This window comes from Pteropus vampyrus, unplaced genomic scaffold, assembly GCF_000151845.1.
Source record: "Pteropus vampyrus isolate Shadow unplaced genomic scaffold, Pvam_2.0 Scaffold31, whole genome shotgun sequence".
NCBI lineage: Eukaryota > Metazoa > Chordata > Mammalia > Chiroptera > Pteropodidae > Pteropus > Pteropus vampyrus.
The window spans coordinates 10841022-10865847 of record NW_011888812.1 but is presented as its reverse complement, the minus strand read 5'-3'; the positions used below and the strand labels follow the sequence as shown (position 1 = coordinate 10865847).

Below are 24826 nucleotides of genomic sequence, written 5' to 3'. Positions count from 1 at the left end.
GAGTTTCTCACTAGCTCTTGCGAATTATTGTTCCCAAATCGTGTCATTTAAAAGTTCTTCTCAGTATTGGATGAAATTTAACCCCCATCCTTTTGGTGGCTTCTTTGTTTGGGAGCTTTTTGGAACATGTCTCTCTAATATAAAGCAACTCTTCGGATATTTTAAGACTCTCTTAATATACTGTCTTTCTCCAGACTAAATACACCCAGTTCTGTAACTTTCAGGTAATATAGTTTCTAGACCCCGGACTTTTCTTTTAGGTATATTCTCGAATATCTATTTCATGTTTTCTTTCAAAAAAAACTTCAGAATGACATGGTCACTTTGTCCTATGGTGTTTTTTCTTTCATCTCATCAGCACTTTTTCCTTTTTAACAATAATCAAATGTATGATACTATTTCTCTTGCTATCTCTTGCACAGTGAGACATTAAATTATCTGTAAGACATTAATCAGATGCTTTCCTTTTGCAGAATTATTGCCAGTAGTGAGCACCCCCATCACTCCTTTAGCTTACCTCTGTGCCAGTTTCAGGATGTATATATTTAGTATCGTCTTACAGCTTTCTTCTGGCTAAGCAATAGCTGTTCTGTTTCTTTTTGCTTTTTGTAATGATTCAAATGTGCCCAATTCCATTATTGAATTGAAAGAATCCATAATTCCTTTATATTTGTGGATTTCTGTAGTTACTCTGGTCTATGTAAACTTTTTCAAACTTGCTATACTTTCACTTACAGAAATTATATGGACAGCGTCAGGGCTAAATGTGTATTCTGCACATGTACAGTCTCTCTTGGATTGTTGTCTGTTGCCTCAATGCCTTCTAAAACTAGAGTATTTTTCATTCAGTTTTGGGTATTATATAATCCACTCACATTTCTCCTTTAAATTTAGATTTTCTGTCGAGGAACTGAGAGGAATTTAGACCTTTCCTGGAGTGAACTAAAGAAAGAAGTTACTTTAGCTGTTGAAAGTGAGGTGAGTTTGGGTAAAGGAAGAATATATTCTTCCATTTTGATGTTGGCAGGTTGATACTGAGGAACTGTTAAATTATTCACTGGAACTTGTTAGTAGGAAGTATAAATGTTTAAACCTTTTATTTAGAGAACTAGATACCTATTTATATAGTCTATGGCTTATAATGCATATGTATCATTATTAAATATTAAAGGAATATTCATTGACTGTAGCTTAGTAAAATACTAGACTGTCATGTTTTGGGGGTAGAAAGATTTTAAATGGTATCAAGTTTTGTTTTGTTTTATTTTCTTTGCCAGCTCCAAGGAAGTGTAACAGAGTATGAATTTTCCCAGGAAGAGTTTCGAAATTTACAACGGGAATTCTGGTGCAAGTTTTATGCCTGCTGTCTTCAGTATCAAGAAGCCCTCTCTCATCCTCTTGCCCTACTTTTGAATCCACACACAAATATGGTGTGCCTGCTGAAAAAAGTAAGGGAACTGAAGCATACAGAAAAACTTTAGACAGTTCACTGGGTCTTTCATAATGCTAGTCTGTTGTATGTTGCAGTTAGCTTTTAGGACTTTGTTTTGTTTTTGGTTTTTTTCCTAAAATTATAGTTTATTTGTACTTAGATAGTTTCTGCATTATTTATACCTTTTTGCATTTTAGTTATCTCTTGTACAGAAGTGATTTCAAACTTAAGATTTAAGAGTTAAAAGAATAGCACAAAGAACTTCTGTATTCCCAGATGCACCATTTGTTAACTTTCACGTGCTTTTCTTCTTTCAATAATTTTTTTCCTGAACCACTTGAGAGTTAATTATAGACATTGTGCCCCATCGACGTTATATATTTTAGTATATATCAAAGATCAAGGATATTCTTATATAACCACAGCACAATTTAACAATCAGGCAACTTGATTGACATATACAGTTCATATTCATATTTTACCAGTTGTGCCTATAATTTTTCTTCTTGATCTAGGATCTAGTCCAAGAACTTGCATATGTTTATTTGTCATGTTTCTTTAGCTAAATCAAGAACTGTCGTCTGCCTTTCTTTGTCTTTCATGACATAAACATGTTTTGAAGACTATATCTGTTTTTTAGAGTGTCTCTTAATTTGGATTGTCTGATGTTTCCTCGTGATAAGATTTGGTTCATAATTTTATACCTTTAAACATTCACTGAAAAGAATATAACTGGAAGATTTGTTTTTCCAGGGGTACCTGTCTTTCTTTGTGCCTTCCTCCTTAGTGGATCATTTGTATCTCCTGCCTGATGAGAGCCTTTTGACAGAGGATGAGACGACTATATCTGATGGTAATAGTTATTATGTCCATATTTAATCCCTGTTCTATATGAACCCTATGTTTTATTTCAAATAGATGCAAAAAACATTGCTTGCCACTGTGACCTTTCCTGATCAGGTCACATTGTAGATATTTTAAGGAAAACTTAAGAGGCCTAAGCATCTCCAAGACCTCACATAGGTCCTCGGCATTTAATTATTACTACTTTATATTAGCATAATATTAATCAGCTCTTCATTGGCTTGAGACATGTTAACTTTCTCTCACAGATGTGGATGTTGCTCGGGATGTCATATGTCTTATAAAATGCCTTCGGCTGATTGGAGAGTCAGTGACTATGGATATGTCAGTAATGATGGAGATGAGCTGTTACAACCTACAGTCTCCAGAAAAAGCTGCAGAACAGATTCTGGAAGATTTGATCACTACTGATGTGTAAGGAGAATTTAGGGTAAAGTGCATTTCCTAATGGAAATTTAGCAATTTTTAGTGCCCAAGTCAGGTTTTTCATGTACATTCAAGTATGTACAAAGTAGTGGCTTAAAGTTATAGGGAGTTGCCCTTATTCTAAATAGACGTTTTTGGCTTTTAAACATAAAATGTAACACATGAATTCAGGTCTGAAAACAGACTCATAAATTATAGTCTAGCTAGTAACTATTAACTGACCTATAAATTCTAAAGCACAAAAGTATTTTTCTCACATTCATATTGTCATTTGTTGAAAAAATGAGGGGAAATTTAATACATGGAGTGAAAGTATGTTATATGTCAGAGTGATTATCTCCACTCCTTTGTTATGTGGCTGGTTTTCCTGTTTCATAGAGCATTTAGCTTTCAGGACTTGTATGGTTTGTCTGATGTGGTCTTGGTAGTAATAGGAATTTTCTGCTTGCCCTTATAGAGAAAATGTAATGGAGGACATTTGTAGTAAACTTCAGGAAATTAGGAACCCAGTCCATGCCATTGGGCTTCTCATACGGGAAATGGATTATGAAACAGAAGTGGAAATGGAAAAGGGCTTTAATCCAGGTAAATGACAACAACAAAGATATCTAAGATTTCTAAAAATCTGATAAATTTAACTTTTTTTTTTTTTTTGTAAATTACAGCCCAGCCTTTGAATGTTCGAATGAATCTTTCCCAGCTTTATGGGAGTAGCACAGCAGGGTATATTGTGTGCAGAGGCGTGTGTAAAATTGCCAGTACTCGCTTCCTCATCTGCCGAGACCTTTTGATCTTGCAGCAGCTATTAATGAGGCTAGGAGATGCAGTAAGTACTACTCAAGGGAAAACTTGTGAAATCTGAAACTTGGTGTAACCCTAAGGCACATAACGGAAAGTCAGCTCTACCAGCACAGAGACTTTTGACTTTGTTCACTGCTCTGTCCCCCATGCTTGGCCCTTAGTAGGTGCTCTGTAAATAGTTGTTGAATTAGGAATGAGTAAGCATCGTAATCCGAAATTATAAATCAAGAACATAGGTGAAGCAGATTGTCTCACTATTATCCTTTAGTGGTGGGAAATGTTCGCAAATTGTCTCTCCCAAAATTGAGTATTATTGGTACTATTTTGGATATGATAGCTGTGGAGGAGAGAATAAGGAAAAGAACTTCTCTCTTTCTGCAATACAGGATTTACCCGAAGCGCAGTTTTGAGATTGGGGAGTTTGTCATTAGGGTTCTCCCAATGCCATTCTGTGCTTCCTTTTCCATCCTGTTCTTCTTAAGTTGCCAGACTAAAGACTGTACACCAGACATCCTGCAGTCCTTGTCTCCCACCCTGCTGGATGTTCCATGCTCAAAAATTACCTTTCTGCCCACAGCCAGAAGTCCTTTTGTCTCTTCATCAGTAATCTCTTCTGAGCCTGACAAGCAATCTGATTAAACTATTTCATGTTAGTATGTAAAGGTCTTTGGAGTTCCCGGAGATACTGATCCTTTTTAAATCAGGATTTATTAACTCAGATACATTGTTTATGGTACAATTTCAGGTGAAAATAAGGAAAAACATTTAGGAAGATTATTTGCTTAGGGCCACCAGGGAGCAACAGGACCTTTCCTGGAAGTCCATCACTTAGGGCAGCCCTTATTAAGTTCTTTTCAGTCTTAATAGATTCTTCCATTTCTTTAGTGTTTTTTGGATTTTTTAATTATAATCTTTGTCATTTTTTCCTAAACACAGAAGTAATAGAAATTCATTGTAGACTTTTTGTCTATAAGCCTTTACATGTAAGCAAAAAGAAAATAGAAATTCATTTGTAGCTTTCTACACAGTGATAACCACTATTTATGTTTTGGTGTACACCCTTTTTTCCTGTGCAAGTCATTTTTTGTTTTATTTATAAAATTAGTATACGTTATGTGTATTTTTTTTGTAATCTGGTGGTTTTTATTCCACCTTACAAATTTCATCAGCATTTTCATGTTATTACATATTCTTCTGTAACGTTACTTTTAATTGTTATCTAGTACAATTTTAATTCAGTCTCATTTCTGGCCATCCAGATTGTTGCCAGTTTTTCCTTTATAGCTATAACTTTATACCTTTGATGATATCTCTAGGATAGGTCTAAGAACTAGAATTAATTGGTCACAGGCGCAGTTTTTAAGGCTTTTAAGGCTTTTATTGCCAAATTTTCCTCAAATGGTCATACTTATTTTTACTCAAGACCAGAAAGACTTAGATTTCTCTTTTTCTCTTCTTCAGTTCTGAATCCACAGATTTAATGAAAGTTAAGCATTTTAAGGGTTTTTTTCCCCCACCATCAGCTTCCATGACTTGGTGAGCTGTTTTTGATTATTTTTATATTTACTGCTTGGGTAGATATTTTTGCCACCTGCTACCCCAAAATGTAATAGATGTGTGCTTATATTTATGTATACATGTTGCTTTTTTATATGCCCTTTGTATTTATGATTATATTTTGTCTCCATCTAAACTGTAAGAGTTATTACTAATTGCTGTTTACTGTCTCACCCACCCACCTCTTACACGTAGGTGATTTTGGGAGTCGGTCAGCTTTTTCAAGCTCAGCAAGACCTACTACATCGAACAGCTCCCCTACTCTTATCTTATTACCTCATTAAGTGGGGAAGTCAGTGCTTGGCAACTGATGTTCCAGTTGACACACTGTGAGTTTATTTTTTTTTTCATTGTCTTGTAAGATAAAAATTATAAACATTATGCTGTCACATATTTTGTCTTTAAAACTCAGAGAGCTTTTAGATGCTTCATTTTCTAAAGGTCAAAGGCAACTTACAAGAATGAAAATGACAACTGTATATTATTATATATTATATATGTGTGTGTATGACATAAAGATAAATCCTGTTGAAGGCAAAATGATAAAATGAGTTCGGAGGGAAAATTAGGCCACACACAAAACATTGTACTAGTTATTAAAGGGAAACTAAGATTCTTTATAACCAAAAGAAGAAAAAATTCAACACAGGATTCACATTTTCAATCAAATAAACCATCGTTTTCTCTGACAGGTAAAATCTAAGAAATTTCTGCTCTGGCTTTTCATTGAAGGATCACTGAGTAATATTGAGGGCAACAATCTAAACTATAACTATTCTGGATTTTTTCATGATTTGAATAGAGTTTTCATGTTCAGTTTGCTAATTACAATAACAGTGTTCTTGATAGGATAACTTGGTTGAAGTGATATTTGGTATAGGAGAAGTTATTAAGCTGTTTTTTTCCTTTTTCTCACAGGGAGTCTAATCTCCAACACTTATCAGTACTGGAACTAACTGACTCTGGTGCTTTAATGGCAAATAAGTTTGGTAAGGATTGGATTGTGTATGCATTTGATTTTAAATGTGGCACTTATTGCATATTCACTGAACGGGTCTTTTGCCATCTTTGCTATAAAAAGTTTGGCTAGGTGCTGCTGTCACTGTGAGAGGGTGTAATAAGTAAGCTGTGGCCTTAGACCCCTGGTTGTGACAAGGGGTCTTGTGAAACTGTAGTCCCGGTGAGACATAAATGAAAGATCTTGTGTGTATGTGTATTCACACTGCTGCCTTTTGGTTGTATATTGATACTCCACTGATAAATTTAACAAAATCCCTTTTTAAATTTACTTTACGGTAGCTTTTGTAATCTCGTATAATCAGCAGATATTCAGAAGCAGCCCCGCTCCTGCTTGAGAACCGTTCTGGAGAATTCGTTTTGTGTTGTTGTGGCATAACACTTGGACACTTGGGACTGTACTTATTGTCAACACTTTGTAGGGAAGATATATAAGAGACTAGTGAAAAGAAATGACTGCAGTGTTGATTTAAGTGGCTTTTTTATTGCATTGGTACAGTACTTTACAGTTTACAAACTGCTTTTATTTTTATTGCCATTTATACCAATGATGCATTTTATATTTTGAAATAATAAATGTTCTTTGTTATGGCCATAAAATGAATTTGTAGACTGTCTTAATTGAAAAATCGATATTACTATCACAAGTCGGTGATTGTTATAACTTTTTCTTTTTAAGTATCTTGCCCTCAGACAATTGTGGAATTATTCTTCCAAGAAGTTGCCAGAAAACACATTATATCTCATCTCTTCTCTCAACCAAAGGCACCTCTGAGCCAAACTGGGTTGAATTGGCCTGAGATGATTACTGCAATCACCAATTATTTATTGCAGCTCTTGTATCCTTTTATTTAAAAGCCACTAGAAAGGTTTCTTCTATCTAAATAGTCTAAGGCAGGGGTCCCCCACCCCCAGACCATGGACTGGTACCAGTCCATAGCCTGATAGGAACTAGGCCACACAATAGGAGGTGAGCGGCGGGCTGGCAAGCGAAGCTTCTCTGTATTTGCAGCCACTCCCCAGCACTAGCATCACTGCCTCAGCTCCACCTCAGATCATCAGGCTTTAGATTCTCATAGGAGCACCGGTCCCTGGTGCCAGAAAGGTTGGGGATCGCTGGTCTAAGGCTCTTCTTCTGCTTTCATAGTGAAGATTTTTAGCGAGGTTGGGTCCTTATCCCCCAATAAGAGATAATATTTATTTTCAAATGTGATCCCAATTTTTGGGTGTTTTTTTTTTTTTGCTCAGGAGTTGAGCCACATTTTATTGGTGTGCACACATTTAATACCTAGTTCTCTTTTAAAGCATATATTCATCAAGTGTATTTGAATGGCTCTGTATGCTAGAGACTGTGTTAGATGCTGGGTGTTCACTAGTACCAACAGCAGTCTCATACAATTTATCAGCTAGAATTAGAAATGACCACCTAGGGGTGGAATACGTGATTTATCTCGTAGTTAATAATTGAGTTCTAATCTAGGTGAGTAGTATCCTAGTATATGACCTTTTCATTATCTTTGTCTAGTATTAAAGTTACATAGTTATGTCAAAAGAATTGTGCTCTGCCACTTTATCTGTACCTTTTTTTAAAATTAAGCCATTTCATGGAGTTCGACTACCCAATGTGGATGTTTAAGCTTTGCTTGAAAAGTAAAATCTCCTTAACTAGTGACTAGATGGCCTAGCAATCCCGGTTGCCTCTTTCTAGAATGTTTGATGGGAAATTGTCAGTATATACAATTGCAGGTGAGTACTATCGAATATTTCAGATTTTTTATTTTTGTAAAGAATGGAATTTCTGGAATTTTTTTCTTTGTAAATATTACCTTCATTTTAATTGTGCTGATAATAAGAACCATAATAATTTATAAATGATTGCATCAAAAGATACTCCAGAGATTATCTTTACTTCCATCTTTATGATATCAGTCCTAATACAATTTTTTCTGAAAGAGCCCCTTTTTAAAATAATCTCTATTAAGTTCTCTTTGTAGTAAAACAAATATACCATTGTCTTCATATTAATCTTTTACTGGAATCTAGTCATTAAAGCAGTAAATACCAAAATTGAAAAGGTAGAAAATGGCTAGAAAAGGTAGAAAGCCTTTGTGTGTTTACATGTGTTATTGTTATTGGGGTCCTGTTTGCTTTCTTAAAATGTCTCATAGGCTAATAGGAGAATTGATTCATGGGATTAGGTTTTACTCTCCAGGCGATTTCAGGAAATTCAACTTTTGTATTGATTGGCCACTATCTTCTCTCGCTCTGTGAAGAACTTGGAAATGAGTATCTCCTTTCCTTAAATAGTATTTATTTTCTTAATCAGAAAGCACCTTTTATATCTTTAAGGATTATATTCAACTGCTACATCCCTGGTGTCAAGTCAATGTTGGTTCCTGTCGATTTATGCTGGGACGATGTTACCTGGTTACAGGAGAGGGACAGAAGGTAAACTGCATTTGAGTGATGAACAAACTTTAGTGCAAGGAGAACATTTAGTTTCCACCTAACTAGGTGGGAGGGGATGCATAGAATCCTTTAGATAAGGATAAAGAAGATTACGAGTGTCATAGAGGGCCACGATATACCTGTGCGGACTGTTCGGCTTTATGTACTTTACAGAATAGTTAGGACAGAGGAAGATATAAAGAAAACAGTAAAGCCCTCCTACCCTTGTGCAAATGTTTTTAGGGGTACATTTTTGTAAATAAAATTTATTTCTCAATTATATGTTCATTATACCTTTTTTTTAATGCTGCTGTTTTCCCCATTAAACAATCATATACTTACCACTCAAATTCTACAAATGTTAACATATTGCTGTAGTTGCTTTATTGTGTATTTGTCCATCAGTTATTAAAGTTTACTTCTTAATAGCATTTAAGTTTAAAAGTAAGATAAAATAAATATTAAGTAATGCATCAGATAGAATTTAGAATGGCAGAACTTGTGAATATAGTCAGCAGTCTTAAACAATTTGGGGTGGGGTTTTTTTGGCTTTCCCTCGTACATAGGCACCTAGAATTAGAACAATCCACTATAAGTCACTTTGCGTTTTTTTATTTTCCAGGCTCTGGAATGTTTCTGCCAGGCAGCATCTGAAGTGGGCAAAGAGGAATTCTTGGATCGCTTGATCCGGTCAGAGGATGGGGAGGTCGTGTCCACCCCTAGGCTGCAGTATTATGATAAGGTGCTTTATGTCATGGTTTGGCCCTTCTTCCCCCACCCTATGTAGAACTGTATCTGAAATGTATTACTTAGGTATTTTTGGAGAATAATATAGAAATTTAATAGTTCCCTGAACTTCCAACTAAAGAGAAAATGAATTTAATTTCTCTAAAGAGAAATTAAAGAAACATTTTAATTAAATTTGATAAGTGTTTTTAACTTGAACGAAGTACGCTTCATGATATAATTTTATTAGCCCAGTCATCGTTAGAATTTTATTACTTAATATTAGTCTTGCCGCTATCTCAAAGAGTTAACCTGTGATGTTTATGTGGCCTTAGTTCATGCTTTGGCCCTCGGGTGGGTGACCCTCCTGACCCTTCCACCGACCAGTCTTTCCTCTGGTAACTCAGCTGTAACGATAGTGGCCTTTCTACCATCTCCTGCAAGCCAGGCACATACCTTTTTTCCTTTGGGACCTTTCTTTCTGCTGTTCCCTCAGCCTGGAATAGTCTTCTTCCGGATAGGCAGGTTTGTTACACCCTCATTTCATTCAGGTCACTGCTCATGTGTCACCTCCTCAGCAAGTTCCTCCCTGCCTCACCTGTGTGGAATAACTCTGTGCTCACGCTCTCGTGCCTGCTTGTTCTCTCTCCCATAGGTACACACATGCAGACTGAGGCATGGTTTTCAATCTCCTTGCCCACCTTATTCTTCTTTATAACATTTGGCTGTTCTTGATATTGTATTTTTAAGTATCTACGTGTTATTTGTTATCTGGATTTCCCTCCCAAAAGTAATTGCAACCAAGGGCTGTTCATTGCTTGTTAAAGAGATAAATGAATTTATACTAAAATAGATTTGTAGCTCTTAATAACTTTCTACCATTCTACTAATGAGAAAATTATTTTGAATTCTAAAGATTTTTAATAGGAGGCCAGATAGATTTGAAGGATCAATAAATCCCCTGGAATTATGTGCAAAATATTTTGTTTTGTTTTTTCTGTAGAGAGGCTTGATGGCTTTCATTAGAAGAAAGTTACTGATTTAGAGTTCAAAAAAGTTAAGAATCACTGCTCCAGTAGACGCCACAGTGGGGCTTGGAAAGAAAATACTAGAATTCTCGCTCACAGAAATAAATCAAGATGTGCTAATATTTAATATAAGGATTGACTCTGGTGCCTTTAGTTGGTCCTTTTACCACGTGGTCACTTATCACTTAGTCTCAAGTTAGGCATCTGTGGGAAGAGTGAGTGTGCCACAGCTAGCGGCAGTGGTGCATAATGGCATACTCGTCATTTGATTTCATTAGGTTACGTTTGCCTGATTAAATTGATTACACATTATATTGCTTAATCTTCATGAAAATCACCTTTACAATATGGACGTGGCTTTTAAAATGTTTGCAATGAAGCCAGATTGAAGATTATAATAACAAAGAAAGTACAACCAAATGAAGAAAATTTAGGGCTAACACTTCTGCCTTTGACACAGGCTCTTCATCAGCCATGTTGCAAGGTAAAAACAGTGACAGTCTATAATCAGATCTGACAAGAATCAGCCAGAAACAATTGAACTTTTCAGGAATGCTATTTTAAAATCTAAGTAAGTATACCTTGAATTGAAATGTCAATTCAAGATAGTACAAAACCATGAAAATTATCAAGACATTTAGCATCCTAATCACGTGTGGTGGAGTATAAATCGGTTACAGCCACTTTGGGAAACTGTCAGTATCTGGTAGCTCCAGTCATACTCTATGACTGAGTAACTGCAGCTCTAAATATATCTAGACAGACAGACATACTAACCAAAAGAGCTATGTGATTATGTTCCAAGCAGCATATTCATAAAAGTCATGTACGAGAAACAACTCAAGTGTTCATTAACAGAATGGATCAATGAATTATGGTATATTTTTTCAATGAAATGAATTGCTGCATGTAATAACATAGATCAGTCTTTCAAACATGTCAAGCAAAAGAAGGCAGACATAAAAAATACGTACCATAAGGTTGTTTCCATGAAATTAAAAACAAAACTATTAAAAGTCAGTAGTGGCTGGAGGAAGTAACATGAGGGCTTTGGTGTGCTGATATATTATCTTAATTTGGGTTCTGGGAACATGAATATGTTTACTTTGTGAACAGCCAACAAGCTATATACTTAGGATTTGTTTACATTTCTAAGTATATGTTATACTTCAACGAAAAGTATAACCTTAAAAAAAAAAAACTAAGCATCCAGAACAAAAAAAGGATGTTTTTGTACTGTGAATAAAGAAAAGAAAGCAAATAATAAGTACTAATAAATATAATGTTAAGCTATTTTTATCCTTCATTCTTTATAAATTTATATTTTGAGTGTGTTATACACATATTAGAGAATGTGTGTATAAATGTGCACGTAAGGAGGAGTATTACACAGACGTTGTTAATAGAGTGGACAATTTAAAAAGTTTGAAGAGCGCTGTTCCGTGTTGTATTAGAAATGAGTTGTATCAAACATTAATGTATATTTTTTAGGGTTTTTATAAGGCGGTGGTGTTAATTTATTTACTAGGCTTTAAATTCATCTGTGACCTAAACAGCAATAGGAATAGTAGTGAAATTGTCTTTGTTCCTTCATTCAACAAGTACTTACTGAGAGCCTATTATATCCTGAGCACTGAGGATAGAGCTGAGAACAGAAAAGACCAATAGAAAGTTTTTACAACAAGCCTGTTATTGAACAGTAGAATCTAAAGGAAAATCTTAAATATTGACCAGATAATCCTGTTCATCTTGTTAGCACTTTTGATTTAATCTTGACTTTGCCAAGTTATCTAATTGATTTAAAGTTATATTTCAATTTGAAGTGCACTAGCATATTAATTTTAATGGAAATTTCTTTTATTTCTCTTTAGGTTTTACGTCTACTAGATGTTATTGGTTTGCCTGAACTGGTTATTCAGTTGGCTACATCAGCAATTACTGAAGCAGGCGATGACTGGAAAAGTCAGGTAAGAACTAACTATAATCTAGTTCTTTCTCTTGAGGTTTGTCATGGATGTGATATTTTAATTTCAGTTGTCCTTTTTCTCCATATTTTTGATACTTTAGGCTACTTTAAGGACATGCATTTTCAAACATCATTTGGATTTGGGTCACAATAGCGAAGCGTATGAGGCCTTAACCCAAATTCCTGATTCCAGCAGGTAGGTAGTGAGCCTCAGCCTTTTAGAGAAGGCGATTTGCCAACCCTGTTTAATCCACTAAGACAGTTCACCCTCGTGTCCCTTTTTTCTTCTTAGGCAGTTGGATTGTTTACGACAGCTGGTAGTGGTTCTCTGTGAACGCTCTCAGCTCCAGGATCTTGTAGAGTTTCCCTATGTGAATCTGCATAATGAGGTAATTTTATTTCTCCCCTGATGACCGGACACAACTATGGTGCTTGTCCTGATAGTTTCTAACTTTGATATCTGATTGCTTCCCCTTCCTTAGGTTGTGGGAATAATTGAATCACGTGCCAGAGCTGTAGACCTTATGACTCATAATTACTATGAGCTTCTATATGCCTTTCACATCTATCGCCACAATTACCGAAAGGGTAAGCAGTTGAAACCAACAGTTATACTTGGAGTCAACCTTATCAGTTTAATCATGTTTTACAAAAATATTGTGTTTGACCTATGTAATTTTTACCTTATTTTTACCATTGGACAAGTGTTCTCTACAAGCATTTGGGGAAATTATGTTTAAGGGCAAGATAAGCTTTGTCCTTTTGAAGATTACATGTTAACATTAAAGATACGTGCTTTCATTCTAGAACATTCGTGAAGCATTTCCAGTGAGATGGCATTATACATATATCATTTATCTGATTTTATTTATTTATTTTTTTTTTAATTTTTTTAGGTAAGGGAACCATTGATTGACCTCACAGATTGCAAGGACCTTGTCAGTTTACAATCCCTTATTTTTTTTTTACGCCTACAGCACTTGATCTTCCTAGGCGGTCTCCCATCCAAGTACTAACCAAGCCCGACCCTGCTTAGCTTCCAAGATCAGACGGGATCAGGCTTGTTCAGGATGGCATGGCCATAGACTCATTTATCTGATTATAAAAGAAACTTTTTCTGTACAGGCATCTTGCATTCTTGTGGCTGGTTTTTGAGTTCCTGTTCCATTTTGCATTGACCTCTTCTTCCTTACTTATTTTTGCTAATCCTCTTGAGAGTAAGTTGCAGACATCAGGACTCAATGCAGAAATACTTCCCATGTGTCTCCCTCCTAAGGACGTTTTTTTATATAATCTCAGTACAATTATCAAATTAATGAAATGTAACGAATTTTGTGAATTAAATGTACATGTAGTGCTATAATCTAATGTGCTGCTCATACTTAAACTGTGCCAATTGTCATAATGATTTTTATTTAATAGTACATTCCTCACTACTTTCCTTACTCTCTGATCTAGAATCATGTACTGCATTTATTCATCATAGTCTCTTTTAATCTGAATCACTTCTTTTAGCCTTACTTTCCCTTTAAGGACACTGATAGTTTTGAAGACTATAGTCCAGTCATTTTTGTAGAATATATTTTAATTGGAATTTCTATGATGACCAAAGTCTTTATCAGAACAGCTAAAACGAAAGAATTGCATGTCTGTGTTAAGATCATACTTTACAAGATAAGCATTGTAGTCCCTTTTGGAACGTCTAACATTTTTATACCATTTTCACTCAGAATTTTTCATTAGATTTCTTGCTAATTTTCATTGGAAAAAATGGATGGAAATAATTTGTAGGCATGTTCTTAATATTCCTAATGGCTGAACATGTTTGCACATTTTTTATTTTCTTGACTCATACAGGAAGGGAAATACAGGTTAAAGATCTCCCACTGTTTGCTTCCACAATAACAACATCCATTACATCAGTCTGTTTAATACCAGTTTAGCTAGATTAATGTCCAGGTCTTTCTTGAGCAAGGCTGTTTTTCTAACAAAATGCCTTACATATTGCAGGCATTCAAAAATATTGATTGGAATGAAAATAGTTTCTTTTGAAAACTGAAAGAGAATTTTTAAATGCTGTTTAGTTTCTGGAGTCCCATGCTGTCTCAAAAAAATATTTTTTTTCAACCTGTGTAAAGCATTATAAAAATAAGAGTGTGTTCTTGAGCAGAACATGCCAACATTTCTTGGTCTCAGAATCCTGGCTGGGGTTAAATGACAGTTTGGCTGAGACTAGCTCTCTAAGCTAATCTTCTGTCCTGTCTGGAAATGTAGTACCTAAAAGTCAAAACTAACATTTTACATGATTTTTTAAAAATTGTGGTAAAGTATATAAAGCATTAACTTTACTATCTTAACCATTTTTAAGTGTTCGATAAGGTTAAGTAATTTGTGTTACTGTTTAACCAATCTCCAGACCTCTTTTCATCTTGCAAAACAGAAACTCTATACTCATTAAACAACATCCCATTGTTTTTTTAATCTTGTGTTAAAACATAAGTTGATAATTTATTACCCGTAGTAAACAATATGCTACTTTTTTAAACAAGAGTTATTAGCATTCAGAAACCAGTTTTTTTAAGTGTGGTAAAATACACATAACATTTACCCCCTTAACTGTTTTTAAGTGTACAGTTCAGTAGTGTTAATTAAGTATATCCACATTATTATGCAACCAATCCCCCCAATTTTTTCATCTTGCCAAACTGAAACTCTATACTCATTAAACAATTCTCCATTCCCCTCTCCCCCAGCCCTTGGCAACCACCGCCATTCTACTTTCTGTCTCTATGAATTTGGCTACTGGAATCATACAGTATTTTTGTGTGTGCGACTGGCTTATTTCACTTAGCATAGTGTCTTCAAGGATCATCCATGTTGTAGCATGTCAGAATTTCCTTCCCTTTTAAGACTCTCACTGTATAGTATTCCATTGTATACATATATCACATTTTATTTATCCATCAATGGGCACTTGGGTTCCCGCCATCTTTTGGCCATTATGCATATTGCTGCTATGAACAAAGGTGTACAACTATCTTTTCAAGATCTTGCTTTCAATTTTGTGAAGTATATACCTAAAAATGGAATTACTGGATCATAAGGTAATTACATTTTTGATTTTTTGAGGAACTGCCATACTGTTTTCTATAGTGGCTGCACCAATTTACATTCTGTCCAGCAGTGCACAAGGGTTCCAGTTTTTCTACATCCTTACTAATGTGATTTTCTGTGGCTTTAAGTTAAACTCAATTTTGTTTTAAATTTTAATTTAAATTTGATAAGTAAAGCAAATTCTGTGTCTCTAAAGAAACACATTTTTGTAATTCTAATGTCTGATTTATTGTTGCCTCATAGCTGGCACAGTGATGTTTGAGTACGGAATGCGTCTTGGCAGAGAGGTTCGAACTCTCCGGGGACTTGAGAAGCAAGGCAACTGTTACCTGGCTGCTATTAATTGTTTACGACTTATTCGTCCAGAATATGCGTGGATTGTGCAGCCAGCATCTGGTGCAGTGGTATGAAAACTTTCATTTTGGAATCTGAAGATCATTTATTTGATTTGGTCTTTTCAAAACTATTACCTCATTTTGCTTCATTTCATTTAAAATTTCTACTGGGGTATTGTGAACTTAATCAACCTTTTCGCAGTAATTCAGTTGTTATATATTACTACCCCTTTAGTTCCCAAGTTTAGAATTATTGTAAAAACAAGTATTGCTGAGTGGTTTTGGAGTTAGATTAGACTAACTTCAGGTAAATTAATCTTTTGCTGTCCAGTTATCCTTTTGCATAAAATAGGGATGATTGGAATAATGTCTACCTTATAGGAATGTTTGGGTATTAAATGAAGTAATACATGTAGAAATTGCTTAGACCAGTGACAGTGCCTGGCCTACAAAAAGTGCTCAATAAATGGTAGTAGCTACTTTTACTTCATTTATTTCTGTAAATTCAGTCTACAATTACTTTTTTAAAGGACATGCACTTGGAATCAATTTTTCCTGTTGTGCTGATGGGGTTATATATGCCCAGCTGCTTATATTCAGTAGTTCTTGCATTTGCTAGGCTGTTTCCCAGGGTTATGGGTGGAGACTATAACTCTGGAACCAAGGAAGATCAGGTGGTTTATATGGAGATCAAATCTATGTTCCTGGACTCAGTAGCATGTTATAGCCAAGTGAGCCAGCTTGGCACAAACTCCATTTCTTTGTCTGCTAGTTACAGTAGCTTTGTAAGAAAAGCTGTGCTAGTTGAAATAAACATGGTTTATATTGAGAGAATTTAAGCATGGATGCGCTGGATCACAGTTAATGACATCAGAAATAAAATACTAAGTTTTCACAAATGGGTTGTTTGTATTTTTAGTATGATCGCCCCGGAGCATCCCCTAAGAGGAATCATGATGGAGAATGCACAGCTGCCCCAAGTGAGTTGGGGTCTCACACTGATCTTGGCTGGACAGTAATTATATTGTGGTATTATAGTAGTAGTATTTATATTTATGTATTTAGTATTTATATTATATATATTGTAGCGTACTACATATTATATACATATTGCAGTTATTGTAAAAATGTTGCAAAATTCCTTTGTGTATTTTCAATATTTTAATCTGCTAAAGGTTGGTCATTTCATAGCCTTTTGAAAATTTTGGCTGTATGAGACATGAAATGCTTTTTATAAAAGTGTTTTTATTGCTTGTTGTATTTAAATCAGCTTAGTACCAAACTTCTGTTTAATCAGGTTCCTTTGATATTACCACAGAGGCATGATAACCCTTTCTTAAAGAGTCTGGGCTCTAGAACTGGACACTCCTGGTTTTAGTTCTGCCTCTCACATTGGGCATGTTCCTTTTTTGCTGGTAGAGATAACAATATTTCACGGTCATGAGAGTTAAGTGACATTATATGTAAAGTACCGAGTAAACACCTCCCCAACTGCAGCTATTGTTATTAGAGCACTGTTTTGACTTGACTCAGCTGTACATGTAAAGCAGGGATGTTGCTTTATTTTTTAAGTGAGGTTTTATTGAACCTTCTGTTTTCTCCCCATCTTCATGCCTTTGGAAATTAAACTGAATGTTCCTTAATGTTTAATGGAAATTGACAAGTCAAGTTAGTCTAATTGGCGCTTCTTTTGTACTTTTAAAATTGAAAATGTTTGTCTTTGGCTTATAGCAAATCGGCAGATTGAAATCCTAGAACTGGCAGATCTGGAGAAAGAGTGTTCCCTGGCTCGCATTCGCCTCACTTTGGCTCAGCATGATCCGTCAGCAGTTGCAGTTGCAGGTAACAGTTCAGTCTGTCAGTACCAGCAGCATATTTTAGGGTCAGGTAGTGGACCTAGGATGCTAGACGGGTATAAAGCATGTCATTGTTATTCTGAGATATTCATTAACAAGCCATCTTTGGGGTCTTTGGGCTCATTGGCATAGACCGCTGGTTGCACTAAATAGCACTTTTCTGTTTCCACAGGAAGTTCATCAGCAGAAGAGATGGTCACTCTCTTGGTTCAGGCTGGCCTTTTCGACACTGCCATATCGCTCTGTCAGACTTTTAAGCTTCCCTTAACACCAATCTTTGAGGGACTTGCTTTCAAGTATGTATGACATTGTCTTTTGTGGTCTTAATTTTCTAATGCAGAAATAACTGTTGCTTAGTGTGTAGCAGTGGTCACATGAGCCAGTACCCTGTAAACCAGTTGTGCTCTAAAGAAGTGTTTTTCTTTAGTCAATACAAAGATTTTTTGTTTCTTTAGTTGATCGTGATTTTTTAAATCTTGATTTCTAGCTTCTCTTGAGAAATCAGAAGACCTGGCATTGACCCACATTCCCAAATGACAGTAGATAACCTAGGTTAAGTAGTAGTGTCCATTTTAGACAAGGCACATGTTTCTTCAGTCCTTTAGGACATCTTTTGGCTTCTGTAAGCATTATTTAAAAATCCTCTGTATTGAAGTTACTTTAAACTTAAATAATAGTCAAATAGTTTGCGAATTGAAAATATTTTTTAAACTTTCAGAATTTTTTATCATCAATTTTCTCTTTGAAATAAATTATCTCTTAATATTTATTGATGGCCTTGTGGGTCATTCAGTCATGAGGCTCTGAGGGGAGGGAAGAGCCAGTGCCCCAGCAGTGAATTTGGCAATAGACTAGAGCTGAAGTTGTCTTATCTCTAGTTTTACTAACAAAATAAGGTGGTGCTTTTCAGCAAATTAGTTTATTTTGTATGTGGAACTTTTTTTTTGGCAGATGCATCAAATTGCAGTTTGGAGGAGAGACAGCACAAGCAGAAGCCTGGGCCTGGCTAGCAGCCAATCAGCTCTCATCCATCATCACCACGAAGGAGTCCAGGTACAGCCTTGGTGTTCGCCCGACCCCGCGGGGGCTTAGCCTCCAGATACTTCCCTGGTGCACCCAGTTAGTGTCTGCCTGTCTGTACTTTAGTGTGTTTGGTATCCTCCTCTAACAACCCTCAGTAAACTTCCCTTCCTTGAATTGCATTTACAATTTGTATTATGCAGCTTAGCACTTTAGAAATGTAGCATTTTACAGTTTGGGAGTCTTTCAACCTCAGTATTGTTCGTATTTTGGAAATTTGGAACAAAGAAGATAAGTGAATCGTATGGTCAAGTTATATATGCAGTTAGTGGGAGAGAAATATAAGAGCCTAAGTCATTTAGTTTTTCTCTAGTACTACCCTTAAGTCGCATTGACCCTAGTAATATTACTTGCCATTTAGCTATATTATCAATTCAGTTGTGAACCTCTGCAGTTTTTTTCCTTGTAAATATGTGCTTTGAATGGTACTGTAAATACCTGTTAAGAATCTGGAACTCATTAGTCCTTTCTGCTTTTATCAAGTGCTACAGATGAAGCATGGCGACTACTATCAGCTTACCTGGAAAGGTACAAAGTCCAAAACAACTTATACCACCACTGTGTAATCAACAAGCTTTTGTCTCATGGAGTACCTCTGCCAAATTGGCTTATAAACAGTTATAAGGTAAGTGGTATCTTCACTTGTAGAGACTAAGAAGCTGATCTTTATCATTCAGAATAACCTCATAAGATGATTAAAAAGAAAAAAAGAGTGATCTATGGACATACACTTTGGGCAGCTTCTCAATCGTAGCTAAAAACAAAACAGTTCGACTTCAGTTCCACATGAAGTACCAGGTGATTAGATTTTAAGATCTGCAGGTTAGTAAGTTAATGTCTGCTTGTGCCCTCACTGAACAATGAGTATATATTTAGAACAATGAGTATATGCATGACACAGTATTTACTATACATTACTCAAGAAATTCACAGGAGCGGGTGGAGTAGTTTTCAAATAAGTTATAACAGTGTTTCTTTCAGTTTTTGTCAAAATTGGGTTTTTGGATTGCTTGCATTACAATTATTTGGGTAATGGGCTTTTTCAAAATACAGATTATTGTGCCTCGTCTCGCACTTACAGAATCAAAGTATCAGATCTAGGACCAGGATCTATTTTTTAACAAGCACTTAATTTGATTTGATGCACTCATGGGTTTGAGAACTACTTGTATCTGAAATAAATTGGAAAGAATAGGGAAAGAAAGAGTGTAAAGCTTAAAATCCAGAAAATCGATTCGTTTTTAAGTTAGAAAATAGAGAATCAGATGGTAAAGGTTGATTGTGATCAGTCAGAATATAGAAATCATAATTAATGTAAGTAGAGCCCTTCCATACTGAGGCCCTATTCACTTTTCTCTCACCCTAAGTTATTACAGATTTGACTCAGGTTTTTAAAGTGGTGATTCTTTGAACTTCTTTTGCATTTGTCAGTCATACATTTCTGAGAATTAATGTGAACATTCTGTCTTTTTAGTTCTCAGCATTTCTGGGAAGGTTTGTTGACTTTCACTAACGTGGACACAGTTGAAAATAATTAATATGTATCTTTCACTAACGTGGACACAGTTGAAAATAATTAATATGGATCTTAGATCACAAAACAGGAGAAATACCTTAACAGATAGGGTCTCACAAGGTGTTTAAAGGGTAACTGGGCTGTTGGGAATCCAGCCCATTCCCAAGATAAATAAACGAAGATAAGTAAACAAAGGTGCTCATTTATTCATATTGAGAAATAGAAATGCAAGGGAGACAGGCACTCAACACCCTTTGGTCATTGCCCAGGTAAGGTGGAAACAGATGTTCTTATTCACTGACTCTTTACAGAAGGTTGATGCTGCTGAGTTGCTGCGTCTGTACTTAAACTATGACCTTTTAGAAGAAGCTGTGGATTTGGTTTCAGAATATGTGGATGCTGTTCTGGGGAAAGGACATCAGTACTTTGGAATTGAGGTAGGCATGTGTACGCATTTCTTTAATTCTATATCATCACACTAAGTAAAACCAGGATCTGAAAATAAATTGAACTATAGAATAGTGGATTTAACCTTTACTATTAGTAGTTATACAACTAGTTTTCTCCAAGATCCAGTTTCCTGTTTATAAAATGGGAATACATTTCATTTTTCTCTATCAAAGGAATGTGGTTTTAGTTAGTATTTGGAAGAGGGAGGTAAATAAGAACAAAATGGTATTTTTTGTGTGCCAAAGACCCTGCCAAGTCTCTACCAGTGTATTCTCATCTAATCCTTACAACAGTGCATGAGAGATTGTTTTAATCCTTTTTTTTTTTTTTTTTTAACCCATGAGGAAAGAGAGGCTCGGAAGTTAAATAAGTTGCCAAAGCTTAGACAGATGGTAAATAGAAGAGGTAGGTCTAAAATCTAGGTCTCGTTAACTGTAGAGCCAAGCTCTTCAACTCTAAGGAAAGTAAGTATTCAGAACTTCAAAAGTTAAACGTTCCTTTTCCAAATATTTTTCCAGATAATTCCAATCTAAATTTTAGACTAAAAATAGTATCACTCATTGACAGTTTAGAGTTTTGTTGAATGTGTTTATCCTTAATAGGATGAACTTGGGAGCCTTAGGTCTCCTTTAAGATAAGAGATGGCATGAGTTTAAAAATATATTTGATTTAACTGAGAAAAGGACAAGTTCCCAGTTGAAAAGAGAAGGGGGGGTCCAAACTTCATATGTGTATATATGTGTGTACTCATGCACACATTCATAGTTTCTTATTGTGAAAAAAAAAAAATAAGTAAAGCATTTTTTGTGATCAGGGCCTGTGACAGTAACTACCCAGGAGAAATGGTTCACTTTGCAGATTTTCTTCAAACAATATTTTTCCTTTCAGTTTCCACTGTCTGCAACAGCTCCAATGGTGTGGCTTCCATACTCTTCTATCGATCAGCTTCTCCAAGCTCTAGGAGAAAACAGTGCCAACGGTCACAACATTGCAGTAAGTCACCAAATTACACCTTTTAGCTTGCTCTTCAGTTCTCAAAGATTAAGGAGAACAGAGAAGTCCAGTTTTATCAGTAGAATCACAAAGCAGACTCCTATACTGAATAGTAATTAAACAAAGCAGAGTGACTAACCTCTTTATTAAGGGAGGTCTGGTTGGTGACTAATAACCTCAAGCTTTGTTGGTCCTTGACTTCTGTAATGATTTCCTTTTCTCCTATAGCTGTCTCAGAAAATACTTGACAAATTGGAGGACTACCAGCAAAAAGTCGATACGGCAACACGGGATTTATTATATCGTCGAAACTTGTGATCTGGATGGTTGCCTAGCCTTTGTAACCGCTTGGTGCCTCTTAGGGCTTAAGACTTTACCCTACAGGAACCCTGTCCTCCAGCCTGATTTTTAGACCCGTAAATGATGTGTACAACATTCAAGTCGCCATTCTGTGCAGGAGAGGAGTGCACGTGAGTCACAGGACCTGTGCTTGCTGGTGGTGCTAACACAATTTCTGGTTTCAACCTTGGTCTCAAACAGCTGCTTTTGTATATGATTCTCAAGCTTTTTTAGAGTTTATATTTTTTTAAACTACCGAAGACATTCTTTATCTGCAAATCAAAACCCACTTTCACTTTCCAAAGTAGCTGATGGTTGTTGGTTTGTTGTAGCTGACCACCAAAAGCAGTCACTGCAAATCCTTTCATTCTTCCTTATCACTTTTTGTATTTCAACGGAATTATTTTGGTCCAAAACTGACATGTATTTTCTGTATTGTGAACAGAGGCTAATGATTTTACGTACTCTTTTCATTATTTATTGTGGAGTTTTTGTATGATCTTCAATAAAGTATTTAACAATTTGCCTAGATGAAGCTTAAAATGATGACCAGCTGTCAAAGAAGATATCTTATATTGAATCTGGTTCTGAAGCTAAAGTTGAGTAAACTCTTAGCTAAGAAAAAATTAGAACTCCGTCTTGGAAAATAACAGATTTTCAAAGTGAATTCTGTTAACTTCTATGATTTACGATAATCAAGCCGGACTTGATCATACAGTTAGTCTAATAATGTATTGGATCAAAATATAAACATTCCTGGTCAGATTCAAAAGCATTCATGCCCACAAATTTGGAGAAATGAAAAACAAAATCTTGTATTTTATTCTGTATGTTAAAATTTATCTTTTAAGGAAATGATCTGTATACTACTTGCTTGTATGCCCTTTGACCTTTCTTGAGTTTTTCATAAGCCTTTAATTTTTATACTATCAATACCATATTTACATTATATATTTTAAATAACAATGTGAGTTTTCCTGTTGTACTGTTATTGGTAGATATCGCGGTGTATGGTTCTTTTTACATTTTAGCTCTGCCATGATTAATATGAAGCGTTTGAGGCAATTGGGAATTGAGAGAGCCCTTGCCCTTCCAGCTCTATGAACCTGTGGCTTCCAACTCAGGCCAGAAATATATTTTGACCTCTGTACACATTTATCACCAAAAGAAAGGTTTCACAGAAAATGTATCCTCACTTAGTATGTACTCTGATGTCTTCAGGAGTGACTAATGGATCAAAACTCACATCCGGAAAATATCAAACCATGTTGTAGCCATTTCTGGAGGTCAAAAAGTAATTTGAGACCAGCCCTGTTACAGAAACCTGTCCATGTGCGTTGCTGATAAAAGCAGTGGTTTCCATGGGGGCAGTTCACAAGACTGACCAGCTTTTCCTGTCCTATTTGGGTTCAAGACCTAGAACCCTTGCTGGAGCCAACCCAGTTCTTCTGTCCGTTTTCTTCCACCTTCCTCACTTTGATTCCCAGCCAAAGCAGAAGGTGCCCACATTCTCTCACTTCATTTTTCTCACCTGTTTTGGTCTGCATTTTTATTTTCTGGACAATGTTATATTTTAATAGTCCATGTAAGCATCATTATTCCTTGTTTTTTTCCAACTCAGGCATTTTTCTGAATACAAAAAAAATGTTAAAACGGCTCCTTCCTTTTTTAGTACTTAACTACCATTAAATAACAGTGTGACTCTTATAGGAACACTTTATAGTTCTTAAATAATTTAACAAAATGTAATAAGTCCTTACCTTACCAGCCTATGACAATAAAAGTAGATATCATTTCTGTTAATACAGTTTATGACATACTGAGTCTCATATTAACCATTCTTACCAGCTTTATCACTATGATTTTTGTGACCTTCCAATAAAGCTAATACATTCTACAAAGCCACCTTGGCAGTATATTGTTAACCTCTGCCAGCTCTCCTCACCAAAACAGCTTAAGAGCCCTAGTGCTCAGCTCTCACCAGTTCACTACTGGCTCTCTTTGCCCCATTCTCATTCCCTCCCAAAGTCCAGGTCGTATAGTTTCCTAAAACTTCACTGAACAGTTAGGGGTAAAGAAAACAAAAGCTTAAAAACCTGGTACAGGATTGGAAGCTTACAGAAACCATCAACTGTGCCCATCCCCACAGATTCCTCTATTGGCCACTCTTAAGTTCCCAGCGTGCTCTGGTGTGGGCAGATACCAACATTCCCCTCGCTAAGAGGAATGTAAATATAAGGGTGATTCATAATTAGTCAACAAAAAGTATCAGTGAACATATTCTAGGTGACAACCTAATTTACCTGAACCTATACTACATTTTTTCTACTAGAACACAGTATAAATTATAGAAAGTTCTAAAGTTTCCTTTAATCACCAATCTTTCCAACTGTGTACCTAAAATTCTCAAATTAAGAGCAACAATATAATCAATAACTCATCATTAACCCCCAAGCCACAAGAATATACCTTTCTACATCTGCACAGAACTCCAACATAAGACCAATTTATTATTCAAAGGACCATTTCTTTCAGTAAATGACGTGTCACGGTTTAAATGAACATCATAGAATACAAAGTTAAATAATGTGGTTTAATAAAGAATACATAGTATCTGGTCCTTGACCCTGATTCCTGGCACAGAGCTTCAAAAACCCTTGGAATTTCCTGAATGATGGAATATTATGCTAATGAGGTGATTCTTGGTGGGGCCTTAATTTCAGAATAGGGCCAGTCACCAGGAAGACCAACCCTGTGATAGTAATTATAGGGTTGGACCTTTGGGCCAGCGCAGCCTCCTGGGAGGACAGGAGGCCTGGAGATTGAGTTCAATCACAGACACAGTGGCCAATGATTCGATGAACCATGCCTAAGTAAT

The 24826-nt window shown here is 35.8% G+C and overlaps 1 protein-coding gene and 1 pseudogene across 1 annotated transcript in view; one reads left to right on the top strand and one right to left on the bottom strand.

Annotated features, from left to right (window-relative positions):
* NUP160 (nucleoporin 160) overlaps window positions 1-22914 on the top strand; it is a gene marked incomplete at its 5' end in the record, with an annotated part of 40727 nt that extends 17813 nt beyond the window's left edge. The window contains 25 exons of the mRNA XM_011357038.2: window positions 895-978; window positions 1278-1448; window positions 2186-2285; window positions 2545-2710; window positions 3180-3307; window positions 3388-3548; window positions 5276-5409; window positions 5999-6069; window positions 6777-6936; window positions 7774-7843; window positions 8447-8545; window positions 9168-9287; window positions 12171-12266; window positions 12367-12461; window positions 12558-12654; window positions 12748-12853; window positions 15623-15783; window positions 16634-16694; window positions 17446-17556; window positions 17743-17866; window positions 18522-18623; window positions 19134-19275; window positions 20478-20603; window positions 21505-21609; window positions 21838-22914. Coding sequence (XP_011355340.2) covers window positions 895-978; window positions 1278-1448; window positions 2186-2285; window positions 2545-2710; window positions 3180-3307; window positions 3388-3548; window positions 5276-5409; window positions 5999-6069; window positions 6777-6936; window positions 7774-7843; window positions 8447-8545; window positions 9168-9287; window positions 12171-12266; window positions 12367-12461; window positions 12558-12654; window positions 12748-12853; window positions 15623-15783; window positions 16634-16694; window positions 17446-17556; window positions 17743-17866; window positions 18522-18623; window positions 19134-19275; window positions 20478-20603; window positions 21505-21609; window positions 21838-21927 — 2880 coding nt within the window. The remainder of the gene's footprint in view (window positions 1-894; window positions 979-1277; window positions 1449-2185; window positions 2286-2544; window positions 2711-3179; window positions 3308-3387; window positions 3549-5275; window positions 5410-5998; window positions 6070-6776; window positions 6937-7773; window positions 7844-8446; window positions 8546-9167; window positions 9288-12170; window positions 12267-12366; window positions 12462-12557; window positions 12655-12747; window positions 12854-15622; window positions 15784-16633; window positions 16695-17445; window positions 17557-17742; window positions 17867-18521; window positions 18624-19133; window positions 19276-20477; window positions 20604-21504; window positions 21610-21837) is intronic.
* Window positions 13234-13352, bottom strand: LOC111737834 (annotated as a pseudogene).
* Window positions 22915-24826: the final 1912 nt, after the last annotated feature.